At 33.4% G+C, this 19,790-nt stretch overlaps 1 protein-coding gene across 1 annotated transcript in view; it reads right to left on the reverse strand.

The window, feature by feature from the left end:
• LOC115875654 (proton-coupled amino acid transporter-like protein pathetic) overlaps window positions 1–19,329 on the reverse strand; it is a 44,233-nt gene extending 24,904 nt beyond the window's left edge. Inside the window, exons 1-3 of the mRNA XM_030891173.1 lie at window positions 19,176–19,329; window positions 14,254–14,370; window positions 5,850–6,000 (exon numbers count right to left, since the gene is read on the reverse strand). Of these exons, the coding sequence (XP_030747033.1) occupies window positions 5,850–6,000; window positions 14,254–14,370; window positions 19,176–19,234 (327 nt within the window). The 5' untranslated portion in view covers window positions 19,235–19,329. The remainder of the gene's footprint in view (window positions 1–5,849; window positions 6,001–14,253; window positions 14,371–19,175) is intronic.
• Window positions 19,330–19,790: the final 461 nt, after the last annotated feature.

The raw sequence follows: 19,790 nt of genomic DNA on the forward strand, positions 1-19,790 counted from the left end.
ACACGGAAATCAAACAAACAATTTTTCAGAAGGGTCAGACTAATATTTTTATAAAATAGGCGTTTTCTTAACATTTCACGCTGGTCCTAAAAAGACGATCAAATATTAAATAGGATAATTCTGTGGTCATTCCTAAAAATCAGAGATTTTAATAATGGCGTTTATAACATGTTTGTGTGTAATCTGCTGAACAGAGTATGACAGAACGTACCACGTTTTAGTCACGGTTGGCAAAACGCACCAGCGTTAGGCTCAACCAATGAGAGCAGGGAAAATCACATTATGGACTATATAATGGTACATTTTGCTTAAATGCCACCGGGTGGCACGTATAGCCGCCCATACTAAAATATGTTAATAAAAAGTTGGTAGGCAGTTCTTTAAGTTTCAAAGTAAAGCAATTTTTCCAATTTTGGTCCGCGGTTATTTCCCCTATCCACCACCTGGGGTCGCGTCCGATGGGAGTTTGGAGTTCTCCACATTTTCTCAAAAACTGCGACTTTGACTGATTTTGATGTTATTACAAATTTTGTTGCAAATTATAAAATTTATAAAAACTTAAATATTTTAAAAGATTTAAGTCTTTTGTAAAATGACTTAAGTTATTAAAGAAAATTACAGTTGAGGGTTGGAACCTTTGGTGTTACACAGCAAAATAAAAACACTAAATCACCACAATACACCAAAACACTTTCACTTTTACACTGGACGCGCGTTTCGCTAACCATGTTAGCATCATCAGCAGATGATTATAAATTAAAGTACAATCTACAAGTTGAGCGTTTATATACTCGATCAGTGGGCACCGAGCGGGCGTGGCAAAATCTAGCCAACCGAGTCAGAGCCCACTGAGCGTAACAGTTAGATTTTCGCCACTAGAGTAGTAGGAACAAAGAACTTGAAGGAATTGGACCGTTGTCTCTGTTCATACTATCTTTACATTTATTAATTCTGATGCTTTCATATGCATCTAATTGCCTGTAATTTGAGACTTGTTTAATTAATTTTAACAAGTCTCAAAAATTAATTAAACAAGTCTCAAATTACAGGCAATTAGATGCATATGAAAGCATCAGAATTAATAAATGTAAAGATAGTATGAACAGAGACAACGGTCGAATTCCTTCAAGTTCTTTGTTCCTACAACTCTAGTGGCGGAAATCTAACTGTTACGCTAAGTGGGCTCTGACTCGGTTGGCTAGATTTTGCCACGCCCACTCGGTGCTCGAGTATATTGACGCTCAACTTGTAGATTGTACTGTTTATAATCTGCTGATGATGCTAACATGGTTAGCGAAACGCGTCAGTGTAAAAAGTAAATGTTTTTTGGTGTATTGTGGTGATTTAGTGTTTTATTTTGCTATTAAAGAGATGACTTAAGATATTATATCAAAATTCTCATTTCAGCTTCTAGAAAAATAAGGTACTATAATTCTATTGAATGTTTTCCTATTTATTTTAAAAATATATCTCCACATACCCTGTTAAATTATAAATTAGAATATAAAAAACAAATAAAACAATTTAATTATATTCTACTATTTAATAATATAATTTTATTTTGTTAAACTTAGATCTCGTTTGAAACTCATCTGTACCAAAGAATGTTTGCATCCTTGACATAATTTTTGAACCATAAAAATCTAATTATTACCGCGAGTAGTTTTTCAGTTAAATGTATTATTTCATTTTAAATGTTCTAAAAATTTACCGGTCAATTCAATTATCCCTTTAGCGTATCTAAAATAAAATAATAGTAGACATTAGATATAGCTTGGATATGCCGCATTATATCTGAACATTCTAGGAAATTTTAAAAAACACTTTTTAAATTCATGATGAGTTATTTTTGAAGTATATAAAACTTCCTATAGTTTTTTTTTAATAATTACACACATTCACTTGGTCCCCGAATCATCTTTACAAGAGGAAAAACTTTTTTAATATCAACATTTTGAGACAAATTCAAGCATTCTTATAAAAGGATTTGCTTGTTCTAAAATGATTAAACTATTTGTTGCACGTAAAAAGGCTCTCATGATATGCAGAAAACCGGCGGGAAATAGGTGGGGCTGCGCCCCTAACATTTTGCGCTGAATGTATACCATGATAGTAAGCCCATGATTACTTATGGAGCAGTTGCTTGGTATACAAAACTAGAGCAACGTACAGGAAGGCAAAACCTGTGCAAAGTATAGAGACTGGCATGTACTGCATCACAGGTGCCATGAGAACATGTCCAACAGCAGCAATGGAGGTCATTCTAGACCTAACAACCTTGTCGTTGGTAGTTATGCCAATGCGACAATGATTAGAATGATCATTAACTGAAACAGTGCTGGGAGAATTTTCAGGTCAGGGGCTTGGAACACCCTCAAAAAGAAAATTCCACTTCTCCAACTCCCAATGGATGACATACCAAGAATTTACAACTTTGAGAAACACCTCACTGTAGAATTGAGTAATAAAAAGGATTGGAAGAAAGAAACGCTTACTCAGCATATAAAAGACCATACCATCACGTGGTATACTGATGCTTCCAAAACCAAAGCAAGGACAGGGATAGGAGTATTTGGGCTGAAAACTAAATACTCCGAACCTATGGGCACCTACCCCAGTATCCTTCAGGCAGAAATTTACGCTATCCAAAGATGCGTACAATTTATCTTAGATAGGAACTATCGAAACAGGAAATTGCCATCCTATCCGATAGTCACGCCGCACTTAGCGCGATCAACTCAGTAACCATCAATTCGAAGTTGGTCAAAGAATGCCTAGAGAAGCTCAAGAAATTAGGCAAAGAAAATAAAGTCCTCCTACTCTGGGTGCCTGCTCACCAAGGGATAGAAAGCAGTGAAAAAGCAAATGATCTAGCTAGGAAAGGAGATAACTCTCCACTAACTAGACCAGAACCGTTCTGTTTTCCAAATGGGTACCAACTGAAAGCGGAACTGAAGAATCTGGAAGACTACATCCGTAACTTGGAATGGGTGTCCTCCAACGACAAGAAATTCGAAAAAGTTCCTCAGAACTTACGACCGAGAAAAATCAAAGGTTTTCCTTGATTTAAGTAAAAACAATCTTCGGATTGTCACGGGGTTTCTAACAGGACACTGTCTCCTCAACGAACACCTCAGTAGGCTAAAGCTGAGAAACAACGGCGAATGCAGATTCTGTAGGGAAAATGGGGAAATACCAGAACACCTTATCGCTGAGTGCGCCGAGACGACGACCATTCGTGCCATGAACTTTGGTACGTCTGATCTCGAGGATGGAGAGCTGGCCTCTGAGGAGCCGTCTCAGATACTGGCTTTTGTTAAAGCCCTGAGACTGTATGATGAGATATAACTCGTTATAACTCAAGAAAGGGGAACACACAATAGATCTATAAGATCGCGGTGATTAACTCCCCTCCTAAACATGCTACATTCTACATTCTACACGTAAAAAACTATTTGTTACACTCAAAAAAGCTATTTTTTACGTGTAAAAACTATATGTTTAAATTTGTTACTGTTTGGACATTTCAAGTTACACCTTTTCAAACATGTCCTTCAATGTAATAACTATTAGTGAGAAGTTTCACTTCAAATATGCGCAGAGGCGTATTAATACTTGAAACCGCCCGAAGCCCTGGAATGTTTTGGCGCCCCTATCTATTTTTTTTCATTATTCAAATGACCCTAATATGAAAAAGTAAAAGTGCAAAACATTTTATTCTCAAACAACAAAAAACATTTTATTTCTCAACGACAAGAAAGGATCGAGTTTAGATATTATCTATTCTAGATAAACATAAATATAAAAAAATAAACGTGTAAAATCTAAAAAACATGCTTTTTCTTACCCTAATAACGTAAATACTAAGCTATGTATAAGTATTAAAAAACAAAATAATCTTATAAAAAAAATTTTTTTCTGGATTTATTTTCTGCAAAAACCTGTATTATTTCTATTGCGTCCAAATTTTTAAGTAAATCTGATTCTATGGACATTAAGGTCACTAAGTTTAGAATGACCTAACTTGGATCTCAAATAATTCTTAACCCTCTTAAGAGTCCAAAACGATCTCTCTCCTGATCAATTGGTTCTGCCTTGGATATAAACAGCCTTAATGCTATTGTTATGTTTGGTAATATTCCAGCTAGATTTTCTTTCTTAAGTGATTTTAGTAAGTTTCTTGGGTCCAGCGGATGATTCGAAATATGTTTAACTTGGAGGATTTCGTTTTCAGTAGCTATATCCAGATCATTTTTATAGGTATTGGTCAATTTCAAGCAACCTTGCTTAAGATCTTCATCACTTAAGCAGGCTAGATTGGTAAGAAAACCAAACTCTTTCTCTACTTCTTGGTACGCATCTTTCCTTTTTATGAGTTCATTTATTAATTTATCTATTAAGGGAAAAAATACAGTTATTGGAAATTTTGTTTTTCCCTCTGTAAAATCTGTGTCACTTTTTGCTTCGTTAAAAGGTACTTTTCTTTTTCGTTTCCTGGATATATCATATTGGAAAATACTATTTTAGAATAAAGTAGCAGCTTCAGTCAGAAAAGATTCATACTGATCTCGTATTAGTTAAATTCTCGTATATTAGTTAAATACCCTTGTAAAGATTCATATAATCCAAGCACTAATTGTAAATCAATGTCAACTGCTTAAAGAGCTTTGCTTGTTTGATTAAATCTTTCCAATATTTTATGCCAAAAACAAGTCATTATTGCAACTTCAAATCGCATTAATTTATCTCTTAAATTTTTTGCTTCCGATCTTGTCGAAGATTTTTGAAGTTCATCCTCAGCTATTGATAGCAAAACCTCAGATATTTTATGGTATGACGTGTATAAAGCTTTACTAGCATCTGCTCGTGCACTCCAGCGGGTGACTGATAAATTTTTAATAGAAAACTTGGACTCAAGGAAAGACCATCTTAGTGTTGATACCGAAAAAAAGTTGTATAATTCCCGTTTCACGCCAAAAAATAATCGGAGTTACACAAAAGTCAACTGAGGATATACCTACTAGATTCAGTGAATGGGCTGCACATGGAACGTACGTCGCCAATGGATTGATTTCTTTAATTTTTGCTTGTATAGCAGCCAGACATGTTAGCAGCATTGTCGTTAACTTTGTCCTCTACAATCCATTACATCAATTTGTAATTCTTTTAATTTTCCTATAATGGCCGTAAATAACTGAGGTGCACTTTGTCTTTTGACTGGGAAATGTGGCGCCCTTTCAGATTTGGCGCTACAAGCCTTGGCTTGGTCGGCTTGTACTATAATCCGCTTCTGAATATGCGCACATAGTGCACACATTTTTTTTTATAAAGAATGCATTTTTCTCAAAATGTTAATAATAAAAAATTGTTCCTCTTATAACCACGATCCGGGGACATAAGATTAAAAAAAATTAAAAGAATAGAATTCTCTCTTATAGTATATACAGGGTGTCCCAGAAATAAGTGCAAGTATTTTAAGGGGTTGTAGATCTCGAAAAAAGAAACATATTTTCTCTTTGTCGTTTTTCAAATAAGTCCAAAATAACGGAGTTATTTTACTTTGAAAAATTAAAAAAAAATATATTTTTTTGCTAAAATTTTGAGAACCACTGGATCTTTTCTGGATTTTTTTTCTTGTCAATTTAATCTACTACCTATATTGCCATATTATCAAGAAATTATGTTTTTTTAACTAAAAACTAAAAAAAAATTTTTTTTCAAAAATTTCGAATTTTCAAATTTTTTTTTCGAGAAAAAAACGTTATAGGCGTATTTCTGGGGTTGAACTATACTCCCAGTTAAAATACTTGCACTTATTCCTGGGACACCCTGTATAATGTAGAACTTACCAATATATGTATGGTGTGAGTACATAGAAATCCTATGAGTAAGGTTCCGAATAGACCAACTAGAAGACCAGCGTTTCTAAATGCTCGTGGAATGGCTAAAATTCCCGTGCCAAGAGAACTTTTTAACAGATGTGTAAGCGCTCCGGAGAAACTGAAAAAACAATCAATATTAATTAATAAAATATTAATAAACTACTTAACAGAAAAGATGAAACAATGCAAAGTATAGTTAAATATCGTTTTGTCGGTTTGCTAAAGAATTTTTATGAGCACCCTGTAATTTCGTTGTGGATAAAGCAAGAATATTAATTTTTACTAATCAAGAGACTATATTGCCAATATATATAGTAGTTACACCTCGTAGTTTATGAATTATCGCTTGTCAAATTTCTTTAATTTCTCACTGTGACTCACTGATCTATACTAATACAGGGTGGCCCATCGAAAACGTTCCGCAAGGCATAACGGCCAGGGTAATTTTTTTTCAGAAAATTCAAAAACACGTTAATTTTGTTTGTGAGAGGGACAACTTTTGCCCCAAAAATTATTGCAAAATCTTCAACCCTCTAAGCGGGGGTGTCATCCGAGGGGGGTCAATCAAAGGATGGTCAAGGGGTACCGGAATGAAAAGGGCTTTCTATTCTCTATACTTTCCTGCTTCGTTTTTGAAGATCGGTCGAGTCGTTGGGAAAATATGAAGGATTGAAATTTGAAAAGTTTTTTAAACATTTATCAGAGTAAATGATAAGGATAAATTCCTTCGACCAATTTGCTGTTTTTCTTATTATTTCTAGATGTGTTGCAATCGGTTTGCGCAGATATTCAATGAACGCCATCCTGACAAACACCTTTATGGCAAAAATTGTTCGCCAGCTAGTAGCAAAATTTTTGCGAATCTGGTTCCGTTATGAATAAAAAGGCAGAGGAAAAATCCTGTAGTAAATGAAGCTATGGAGTATTCGTATTGGGCCAAGTTGCCAATGACAGTATTCTGAGTACAAGAAAATTAGCGAATGAGACCGGCGTGGAATCGTACAAGTTTCCAAAGGATATTAAAAAACAAGTTCCACCCTGTTCAAAAATTCAGTTGGTACAAGAACTCAACGAAGCGATTTTGATCGTTGCCCCACAATTTTGTGAAGCTATGGTGAACGAGTGGCGAATGATAATAATTTCCTATTTAATGTGTGTTTTTCGGATGAGTGTACTTTCTTTTTGAACGGTGTAGTTAATCGGCACAACGGTCGGTACTGGGCTGAGGACAACCCCAGGGTTTTTCACGAGGTGCACACATAAAACCCTCAGAAATTGAACGTGTGGGCTGGTATTTTTGGAAATTCTATTGTGTGTCAGTTTAACGATATTGAGAAGAACTTCAACGTACAAGTCACAGAACAGCTATCTAGCAACTACCGCACCTGATCGTTCAACGTTGTGGCAAGTGAAAAAATGCGTAAACATCTAGAAATAATAAGAAAAAACAGCAAATTGGTCGAATTTATCCTTAATTATCATTTACTCTGATAAATGCTTAAATAAACTTTTTAAACTTCAATCCTTCATATTTTCTCAATGACTCGAGCGATTTTCAAAAAACGAAGCTGGGAAATAGAGAATAGAAAGCTTCGATTGCGGTGCCACCTTGACCCCCCTTTCCATTTGAAAAAAACTTGGGGGGATGACACCCCCGCTTAGAGGGTTGAATATTTTGCAATCATTTTTGGAGCAAAAGTTGTCCCCCTCACAAACAAAATTGACGTGTTTATGGATTTTTTGAAAAAATAAATACCCTCGCCGTTATGCCTTGCGGAACGTTTTCGATGGGCCACCCTGTATATAAAATCTATTAAGGGAAAAAATACAGTTATTGGAAATTTTGTTTTTCCCTCTGTAAAATCTGTGTCACTTTTTGCTTCGTTAAAAGGTACTTTTCTTTTTCGTTTCCTGGATATATCATATTGGAAAATACTATTTTAGAATAAAGTAGCAGCTTCAGTCAGAAAAGATTCATACTGATCTCGTATTAGTTAAATTCTCGTATATTAGTTAAAATACCCTTGTAAAGAATTCATATAATCCAAGCACTAATTTAATAAATCAATGTCAACTGCTTAAAGAGCTTTGCTTGTTTGATTAAATCTTTCCAATATTTTATGCCAAAAACAAGTCATTATTGCAACTTCAAATCGCATTAATTTATCTCTTAAATTTTTTTGCTTCCGATCTTGTCGAAGATTTTTGAAGTTCATCTCAGCTATTGATAAGCAAAACCTCAGATATTTTATGGTATGATGTATAAAGCTTTACTAGCATCTGCTCGTGCACTCCAGCGGGTGACTGAAATTTTAATAGAAAACTTGGACTCAAGGAAAGACCATCTTAGTGTTGATACCGAAAAAAAGTTGTATAATTCCCGTTTCACGCCAAAAATAATCAGGAGTTACACAAAAGTCAACTGAGGATATACCTACTAGATTCAGTGAAATGGGCTGCACATGGAACGTACGTCGCCAATGGATTGATTTCTTTAATTTTTGCTTGTATAGCAGCCAGACATGTTAGCAGCATTGTCGTTAACTTTGTCCTCTACAATCCATTACATCAATTTGTAATTCTTTTAATTTTCCTATAATGGCCGTAAATAACTGAGGTGCACTTTGTCTTTTGACTGGGAAATGTGGCGCCCTTTCAGATTTGGCGCTACAAGCCTTGGCTTGGTCGGCTTGTACTATAATCCGCAAAAGTTGTCCCCCTCACAAACAAAATTGACGTGTTTTTGGATTTTTTGAAAAAATAAATACCCTCGCCGTTATGCCTTGCGGAACGTTTTCGATGGGCCACCCTGTATATAAAATCCTTAAGTGACTGACATACTGATTAATCACGATCCTGCTCAAATCATTCAACGTAAGAAGCTCAATTTTGGCATACAGGTTGATTCTAGGGTGTAGAGGTTCGATATGAAGGGATTTTTCGAAATTCCAGTTCCTAGAGGGTGAAACCACCCCTCAAATATTACAATATTTTTTATTTAAAAAACGGTCAAGTTTCCGGAAAAACGCTTAAACACGTATATTTTATTTTGTTTTTTTACATATTTTAATATTTTTTAAAAATGTATACAGGGTGTTTCGAAAAATCTGGTCATTGATTAATCACGATCCTGCTTAAAGCGCTTGACGTAAAAAGCTGATTTTTGGAAAACAGATTGACTTTAAGGTGTAGAGTTTCGATAAGAAGGGATTTTTCGAAACTCGAATTCTAAGAGGGTGAAACTATCCCTCAAATATTAAAATGTTTTTTATTTAAAAACAGGTGAGTTTTTCGGAAAAAACTCTTAAACACGTATATTTTATTTTGTTGTTTTACATATTTTAAGATTTTTTATAAATTTATACAAGGTGTTTCCTAAAATATCACCATTGAGTAATCACGATTCTACTTCTGCTTGACGTTTAAAGCTGATTTTAGGCAAACGGATTGACTGTGGAGTGTAGAGATTCGATAAGGAGGGGTTTCTCGAATCTCAAATTCCAAGAGGGTGAAAACGCCCCTCAAATATTACAATATTTGTTATTTAATAAACGGTTAGTCTTTCGGGAAAACGGTTGGACAAGCATAATTTATTTGGTTTTTTACATATTTTGAACTTTTTTAAAAAAAACATACAGGGTGTTCCAAAAAGTTGGGTAATTTCTTAACCACGATTCTGCTTAAACTGCTTGACGTGAAAACCTTATTTTTGGCAAACGGATTTTTCGAAAGTCATATTCCAACAAGATGAAACTACCCCTCAAATATTACCAAGTTATATAATAATATCAAGGTGTCCGGTGGCGTAGAGGTACAGGCTCTCGTCTACCAATCTCAAGGTGTGGGTTCGATTCCCACACCCGGCATTTCATCAGCCGACTATTTTTATTAAAATAAAAATAGTTTGGGTACCTAGGTCGACTCAGCCTTAAATGAGTACTTGGGATTCACAATCCTGAGGTAATAGGCGGTTGAAGCGTAGTGCTAGCCACATTACCTTCCTTGTATACCGAACGACTCTAGTATAGCAAGCTGTACCTTACTCCCAATGCGTTAAACGCTTTATATGCAGAAGCTATTATATATATATATATATATATATATATATACATATATATGCTATATATATATATAACTATCTTTCTGCCCTATATATATATATAATAAGCTCCATTATATGGCTGAACTAACACTACTATCTAATAATATATATATATATGTATATATATATATATATATATATATATATCGTTTAACTGCTATATATATATATATATATATATATATATATATATATATATATATATATATATATATATATATATATATATATACCGTATGATCGAAAAAAAACGGCGTCAGTTGGCTGGGAAATGAACATCACCGACATTTCCCATATAAATTTACATAAAAATGACAGCGATCTTCATTCCATAGCCATCACTGACGCCGTTTTTTCTCGATCACTCGGTATATAATAATATCGCCATATTGTTTTTGTCATGCTGACATAAATGTGAGAAAATTTTATCCAGTTTATTATGTTAATGGAAATTCTTGCTTTGCTTTACCATCCCCATTACAAATGATTAATTCGACGCGAACGAAGTCGCTGGTACACGCTAGTAGACAATAAAAATTCTAAGGTGAGTTCTAAAAAAGCAGCTTATTTATATTTTTCACCCCCTCTCGCGGTTGAATTTAAAAAATCTTAATTGAAATTTATAATGTTCCAAGCAAATTGAATAAAAAATGTTAAATACATGTGTATATGAATTTTCAACAACTTTTTTAATTTCTACTATCATCCCTATCTTCAGGCTATCCTATCTCGGTTAATTTTGGTTTAAGCAAAAAATAGATATTTTATACGACGATAAAATTGCATATCGTGTCCCGACGATAATTCGGCAGCGATGAAATCGCTGAGTGAATTAATGTCGGGACACCTGATAATGCAATTTTATCGTCGATAATATAAGCAATATTTTTCCATAGCCAGTTACGTTTTAAAAAATATTCAGAAATTATTATTTCAAGGAATTTATTACGAGTAGAAAAAATATTGTGCTGGGTTGGCGTTGGTTTCTATGTAATTTGACAAATAAATAGAGCTGTCTCTTTAGTTGTCAGCTAAGAGAATTAAAAAATATTGACTCAATTTTTTAATTCTCTTTCGTATCAATTGCTGATTGAATTGCAGCCAGGAATGGCTCAAAACGAAATAAGTAAATTACCAACAGATATTCAGCCTGAGGCGACAAACGCCATATCCAAACTACTTCCATTTAAATCCCGAATAACTTATGAAAAGGAATACAAAAATTTTCAAAAATGGAAGCAATTAAAAAACGTGCGAGAAGAAATAAAGTTTTTAACCTATCCTCGCTGTTAAAGTATCATTTAATCTACCCTTGCGGTTAAAGTACTATTTTTGATATATATAAGGCAATTTTAACAGTTGCTATGGAAAAAACTACAAAATTTATTGGATATTAAATTCATTTCGATTAAGTCCGAGATTATATCTCCACCAAAACTTAATTATACTCTGTTATATAAGCACCCCATCTTAAATGTCCCAATCTTCAAAATTGTCCATTTAACCAATAATAAGATGAAGGCCAATTTACTAAGTCTGGGTATAAGATAACCATCATTTGCATTTTTATTTTCTTCAATTTAAGTCTTAATATCTCCGCTATTACTCAGTTAAACCGAATTTAAAACAATAACATGGTCTAGTCAGACAGTCAAAATAATCAAACTTGAAACTAAAATTTTCCACTAATGTGCGCGCCAAAAATGATTTAGAACATTTTAGTAGACTGAGTCTATAGTGGGCAAGTTTTTTCTGCTTATTTTCTGTAGGAACTTACATGAATTATTCTGAAATAGGAAGGTATAGAAAAGTACAAAATTATAAACAAAATTATAGAATGAAATAACAACTTATATGAGACATAATTACGACTCTTGCAAGGTCGAAAATCCTTATTTTTTGAGAAGGAAAAAAAACTATTATGTATTAAGTAGGAACCAAAATTACAAAGTCACTTATCTTGATCAATAAACAAAAGACGGTGTAGTATCGGTGTATTTACATAGCCTAGAGTAGCAATAGATAAAAAAAGGTTTTTATTGAAATTTCTTAAAACAAGACCTTCAACTATGATGGCTTGGTATAAAGACGCGTTTACACTATACCATGCTGGCAAGCGAAACCTTGGGTCGGCGTTTACATGTATAGGAGTGAATCGCTATGGCAATCTAGTAAGTCGGAGAGAGCAAAAATACGAATTATTTATTCCATGACCACTTAATCTGACGCTAGATTACATGCGTTTGGGAAAATACTTTGCCTTCTGTCTTTATTCAGTACATCTTATTTTGCTAAGCGTGTTGACCGTACTCTTCGTACACACAAAAATATGCACCCAAGACCAGAAATGTAGTACCCTAGTATAACCAATTATTTTTGTCACGTGATTAAGCTTGACCAGCACAGCATCGCCCACTTTTACACATTTGCTTTCAATCAAAATATTTTAGAAAATAAAAATAAATTAATTATGAATATATAAACAGGTATTATTTACATCAACAAAACTCACCTCCTTAACAGCACTTATAATCCAATAAAATTGTCATTGGAAAAAAAAATTACGGGCAAGCTGGTTTTTTCAGAGTTTGTCAGCGACTGTCTTCTGAGTGTAAAATAAACAAAATCGGAAATTTTCCCCTTGCGGTTTTTGAGCAATACGGGTGTTTTTTTTAAACTGTACTACAACAAAATAATTAGACGCAAATTGTACATAAGAACATTCTCTATAAGTTCGCCTAATGATTTTTTTAAGTTTATTATTTCCGGACTTAGCGGCCGTTTCATGAGCCCTTTGGGGTGGTTTTCAAAAAGTTTGTTTTACAGCAAATTGACCCGTATGAAAGTTGTTCACAATAAATGGACAAGCAACTTTTCCTCGTGATTTTTTTAGCTTTATTATTTTTGGAGATAGCGTCCAGTTCATGAACAAATTGGGGTAGTTTCATAATTTTTGTTTAGTTCTACAAATTTACCAACTTAAAGGTGTTCATATTAAAATTACATGCAAACTTCCCTATGATATGTATTTATTTCCCCAAAACGAAGCATGGAATTCATGTTTCACAATCCATTTTCCAATAGCACTTGTGAATTTCCTGAGAAAAAAAAGACATTTAAAGCTACCACCACTTGTTCATGATCTGGGCGCTATCTCCAAAAATAGTCAAGTTACAAAAACAGTTCAAGGCAATAAGGCAAAGGTATATGGCAAGGTTTATAAGGCAAAGGTATATGTACTCTTATTTTGAACGAGTTTCCTAGGGTGAATTTGCTGAAAAAAGAGTAACATTGAAAACTACCCCAATTTGTTCATGAACTGGACGCTATATATTTCCAAAAATAATGAAGCTACAAAAAAAAATTTATGAGGAAAAGTTGCTTGTCCATGATTATGAACAACTTTCATACGGGTCAATTTGCTGTAAAACAAACTTTTTGAAAACCACCCCAAAGGGCTCATGCCGCTAAGTCTGGAAATAATAAACTCATTAGGCGAACTTATAGAGAATGTTCTTATGTACAATTTGCGTCTAATTATTATGTTGTAGTACAGCTTTAAAAAAATCCACCCCTATTGCTCAAAAACCGCAAGGGGAAAATTTCCGATTTTGTTAATTTTACACTCAAAAGACAGTCGCTGACAAACTCTGAAAAAATCAGTTTGCCCGGAATTTTCTTTTTTCACTCTCTATACGGCGATACAATTTTACTGGATTATTAAGAGACATAAAGGGCCATTACTACCGCTTTCCCGTTCAAAATATTCTAAGAAGGTTGCAATGAGTTTTTTGCATTGGCTATTAAGCTATCTTGTATACTTCGCACTAAAAGAGGTTCTATAATGTTCGACTGCAAGGTCTGCTAGTAAATATTTTTAAGCTTAAAATATCACAACACAATTTATTTAAACTAAAAACTCGTAATACAAAACTAAAGTGTCAAAACGAACGACAATGTCTGGAAGTAAATAAATAAATGTTTTTACAGCAGAGCTACCACCTGAATCCCCAGCGGGAAATTTAAATTTCAGTTAGTCAGGCCAGCGACGAATATGTCCATAGTTGGCAACAATAAATTTAAAAATCGCGCCCTCGATTACGTAACTAAAGGTTTAATTGGTATATCGCTTATAAATTAATATACACACTGAAATACTTAAGGGAAACTAAGGGACTTTTCCTGGTTGTTAAAAACTCGTTTGATTTGCTTAGATTTTAACTAGTTTTAATTAAAGTTTATTAGTAATTATTTTTATTTTTATATTACCTGTTAGCGTGTTCCATAGTTCTATGCTCGTAGGGATTATAAACTTTGTGGTCCATTTTTTGAATGTTTCCATTCTCAATAGGAACTTTGATTTGGTCATTGTTGGCTAATGTGGCTCTGAAAATATAGGAATATCTTTTAAATTCCTCTCACGACAATAGTCTTAGCTAGGTTATTTATAATCAAGGGTACTATATAGCTACTCGACCTTTGATATAACTGTTCTGTTTTTCTTATTTATTGACATTGGAAATATAAAAATTGGTCAAGTGCAAGTCGGACTCGCGCACGAAGGGTTCCGTACCATTCATTATCTATACAACATTAGACACTATATTATTATAATCTTTTTTTCCGATTTGGCTGAAATTTTGAATGCGCGTATAAGTAATTTAAAAAAATGAAGAAACACATTACTAAAAATTGTATTAATCAATAATAAATATGTAAAAAGTAAAAATAAATATGTAAAAACTAAAAAAAAATGATTAAAATGAAGTCGCCTTGACTAGGATTCGAACCTGCCTTACTACGGCTCCAACGTCATAGCAGCGTAAAGTCCTAACGCTTTAACCACGCGGCCACAGAGGACTTGAAAGATTCTATGTTAAATTAAAATTCTTACTTAAAAGATATTGTCTAGTAAAAGTACTTTTTTATTTATAAACATTTATTTAATTCAGTTTTTAATATTTGTTCTTATAGCGGCAACATAATATATACATTATCTGTAAAAATTTCAACTGTCTAGCTATAACGGTTTATAAGATAGACCTTTGTGACGGACGGACGGACGACGGACGAAGTCTTAAGCCGCGTATAAATATGCCGAGGCAAGTACGAGACAAACCCGAAACGAGTATGAAACGAGGCTATAGCAAATTCTTTCCAAAAGGCATACTAATATGCCGAGACGAGGACGAGACGAGTCAACCTCAAGCGGAATTCGTCATATTATAGCCTCGAGCCGAGCGATTTAGCCTCGAGCAGAGTCCCTGCCCAGTCGAACGGCGTTGTCTCGCGGCTATCCATTGTCAGTGGAGCCTTTGGCGAACCCACAAAATTCCTCATAGGGCTATGCGATACTGAGGCAGTATCGATATTTTGGTATCGGTTGTATTGAATATAAAGTATCGATACTTTAAAATATTGATAAATATATTAAAGTATTATTCGATACCATTCAATATTTTAAAAAATTAATTAATAAATTTAAGTATACTGTGTTTTTTAATTGGATTAGGATCGAAAGAAATCAACAGAAGTCCTTTGTTTTAAATTTGTCGACGTTTCGCAAAATTTATTTGCATGTTCAGGACACTACAAAGTTAAGAGAGCAAAATACAATCAAAAAATTTTAAAAATTTAACAAACAACTTAAAACACATATCAGTGGAATTCCACACATACACAATTGGTAAAACTACCCTAATGTTAACAATTAAATAAAATATATGTATATGTTATAAACTTAAGATCGCTTGTAAATAAAAATAATAAGGGATAAGGCCAGAATATAATCAGGATATTTTCTTATTCGCATTTAACGAAAAAAATCGACGATGGTGGCACTGTTTTATACAAAAAACTACCCGGATCAGAACTAAATCAGTCATCAAACGATCTCAAATTACTAAAAGCACTTGGAAGAAAATGATAAAACATAACCTAGGGTTGGCAAATTTGAAAATAAAAAATAGGGGCGAGAGGATAAAAAAAAGGCATAGGCGAAACATTTTTTGAAACGTCGCTCAAATGTCGAGAATTTACCAAAAGTTATATAAACGGTATGCGATAAATATTTAAAATACACAAAAATATTTATACTCAAAACTTATTAAAATAAAGCAAACCATTGTCAACAAAAACTTTTTCAAGACATAAACTAACAGTAAATAAACATAAAATTACATAAAAGACACAGATTAACAATTCTTTAAAGCATTGTGGCGATAAACGAATATTTTTAGATTTTGAAGTTGGTATGTAACAAAGTTTTCAATACGTGAGAGAAAAAGAGGACAATCGGATCAAAAAGAGGATTGTTTCTGGAATAGAGGACGGTTGGGAACCCTATTTTAACCCCCTGTAGCTACGAATCAAAGCAGAATTGGATTGGTTGGATATAAAAATAAATCTTATTTTTACGTGAGGAACTTCCCACGAGAGATGGAACATGTTTTTTGAAACACCCTGTATATGTTTGTTTAATTTCAAAATAGGTAAAAAAAACAAGCTAGATAAATTAAAGGAATTCATGATAAATTTAAATTATATTCGGACTGTTTACATTAAAAAAAAACTGGAGAACGCCGACTGAGATACCTGAAGATAACGGCACGGCAGCGGCGGCGGCGGAGCCTTCTGCCACTGCCGTTTTTTTGAGTCTTTAATTATTTTATTCAATAATATATTTTGTATGTGGTTTGTATATCTATAAAATTTTTAAATAGAGTAACAGCGCTTCCGGAGCGGACCGTACGCGCAGAGTGTCCGCACGGATGTTTTTTCAAGATAGCTCATCCGGACGGAGCATACGCGACCCAGATGAAATTGTTCATATAAGCTCATGGTACTTGCTCGAAGTCGCGGACGCTCCGTTCCATTTGAAAGCGCTGTAAGATAAGACCTAATTCGACTTTATTTATTTAAAAAATTAGAAATTTAAGTAATTAAGATTTAAATTATTAATTTAAAAATCTACATTTAAATGCCAATAACTAACCTGGAACATATATTGTAAATAATATAGTATCTGCATTTCTTCATTTCTAAAGTTGTATATTTTTTCAAGGTATTCACACACACAATTCGCCACATTATTATTCTATGGCTTTCCATCATTGCAGAACGCTTATTAATAATTTTTAAAATATTATTATGTATATAATTTTAAATCTAATTCCCAGTTTTTTAAAATTTCGCCGTGATGTGCTTTCTGAACAGGGTTTTTTTAAAGCTCGGAAAGTTTTTTTTTAATTATTTCTATGGTGGGAAATTTATTATTTTCATATTTGCCATAAATTAAGTTTCTTAGTAGTCTGGATAGTTCAAATTTCTGGATTTTTCTATATCGAATCGTTCCTTTCTTTGTCGATTCCCTTTATTTCTGAGAGTACCGTAAGGAACTTCTGAGAGCATGGCCACCTTTTTCAACACACTCGATTTGCCTCTCCTATCTTCTATGTATCCTATATGTATCCTATGTATCCTATGTAAAGAAGCTTGTTTTACATCTTTAATTCCGTTCAGCAGAAATACCGCATAATTTACGTTTGAGCCGTTAATAACTCGACGAAAAGTTCATTACGTTTATTCATTTTTCATAAAATTTTCATGTTTTTATAAAAGAAATCACTAATAAATCTTTGTATATGAGATTTACCTACTTTGGCTAACTTACCTATACTATTTTAGAGAAGACAAAATTGCATCTTTCTAGTTAGGATGCATTATTAACATTATTACAAATAAAGGAAAGAATATTTATTTTTATATAAAAATGGGATGTGGAATCCGAGCCCCTTGAGACTCGAGGCAATTATTCCGCGGAGCCGCGGTGTATACGCCACTGGTTAAATAGACGCCCCACTCCTTTTGATGGTTCGCCAAAGGCTCCGGAAAAAACGCAGACAACGCCGTCCGGCTGGGCATAGGCTCCGCTCGAAGCTCAGACCCCGTCCCAATATGACGAGTCAACCTCAAATCCGCTTGAGGTTGACTCGTCTCGGGTGTCTCTCGCACTCGTCTCGGCATATTTATACGCAGCTTTAGTAATAGGGTTCCCGGTTTACCCTTTGGGTACGGAACCCTAAAAATGATGAAAACTGTTTTTTAAACAACTTAAAAAACAACTACCTAATTAATTTCTTCGTAATTAAATCGTATGAACAACTGAGTTACTTTTAAATACAAGGTGAAAATAATCAAGTGCGTAAAAATTCAAAAGTTGATTATATTTTTATATACCGGGTGCGTCCCAAAAGTGGCTCACCCCTAAAACTTTTTTATTTATTTTTTTTTAGTTAAGTAAACAAGATATGGCATGCTAGTATATGATATAAATTAGGAGTCATTGACGTATTCAACTGTTTTCGGTCACTTTCCGTTTCACCGGAAATGACTACAACTTTTGATTTTTAAATGGAACCCTCGATATTTTTTACTTTATTCGATAGAAAATGACACTCTGAATAGAATGACATACTATATGTCAACTTTTAACATTTTTGAATATCGTTTATTTGAAATTGCAACATGCGATTCATAACGACAATTTGACTCGAAATACCAAGTGTGTGGTACCAAATTATACGTAAAAAAACGCTTTTCCTAAATATGCTAACGACTCGTTCCATTTGAAAAAATTGACAGATGATTAAAAATTTGGGCTCTTTTAACCGGCCAGGACAAGACACGAAAAATATTAGACGATCAAATCTATTTTTGCAAGGCTCCTTGATTAAAAATTAGTGTTTTTAACACAGCCATGGCACTCTAGATTGAAATTTAAAATACAATTCGTTTAAAGCAAAAATGTCAAAAGTTGACATATGATATGTCCTTCTACTCATAGTGTCATTTTCTATCGAATAAAGTTGAAATATACCGATGGTGCCATTTAAAAATCAAAAGTTCGAGTCATTTCCGGTGAAACAGGAAGTGACCAAAAACAATTGAATACATTAGTTATTCTAATTTATGTCCTATACTAACATACCAAATCTCGTTTTTTTATCTGAAAAAATAAAAAAGTTGTAAAGGTGGGCCACTTTTGAGACGCACCCGGTATATAATCTTGAAGTGCGGACGCACATTTATAATAACACCAATTAAAAGATTTATATCATTTGCGTTTAAAGTGGTTTACTAATTTTAAATATAATATTAGCATATTTAATAATAATTCATAATGTACTTACGTGGAACTAAAGTTATCTATAGTAAATGTGGACGGGTATTTGTCCTTTTTTTCTGTCATAATGTATTCCTAGAACAATTATTATTATTATTAAAAAAGACTAAACAATTACAGATTTAAAAAATCGTATCTCTACTAGTGAAGTGTATTAGGTACTATTTGCAATTGGATTTGAGAAGCCATATAATGCACAACAGGCATCAATACACATTTAGGTACCTTATATAAGCGTACTAAACTCACCTCCTTGATAAATAATACATTTTGTTTTGAAAACAAAAAACATTTCGCTTTCCGCATGTTAGTGAATTCAGAAAAGTTCCAGGAACTACCGAAAATGAAAATAACCAGCTTGGTTTAAGCAATCTAATTGACAAGGAACTACACACATGGCCAAATTATTGCATATAACGATATTTTTATTTTATTTTGGACCTAATATGATTCTTTTTATTTTATATTTTTGGACATCTTGGCTTACTACACAACTAACTAATATAAAATTAAAGATCTAAGTGCAACTATAGGCTGTTATAACTTTATAACTTCATAATGAGTGATAATCAATAAAAACAAATTTCATTTTAAACAGAAAATATTGAAAACAATTTTAATT

This window comes from Sitophilus oryzae, unplaced genomic scaffold (assembly GCF_002938485.1).
Source record: "Sitophilus oryzae breed Bouriz unplaced genomic scaffold, Soryzae_2.0 scaffold_1393_pilon_pilon, whole genome shotgun sequence".
NCBI lineage: Eukaryota > Metazoa > Arthropoda > Insecta > Coleoptera > Curculionidae > Sitophilus > Sitophilus oryzae.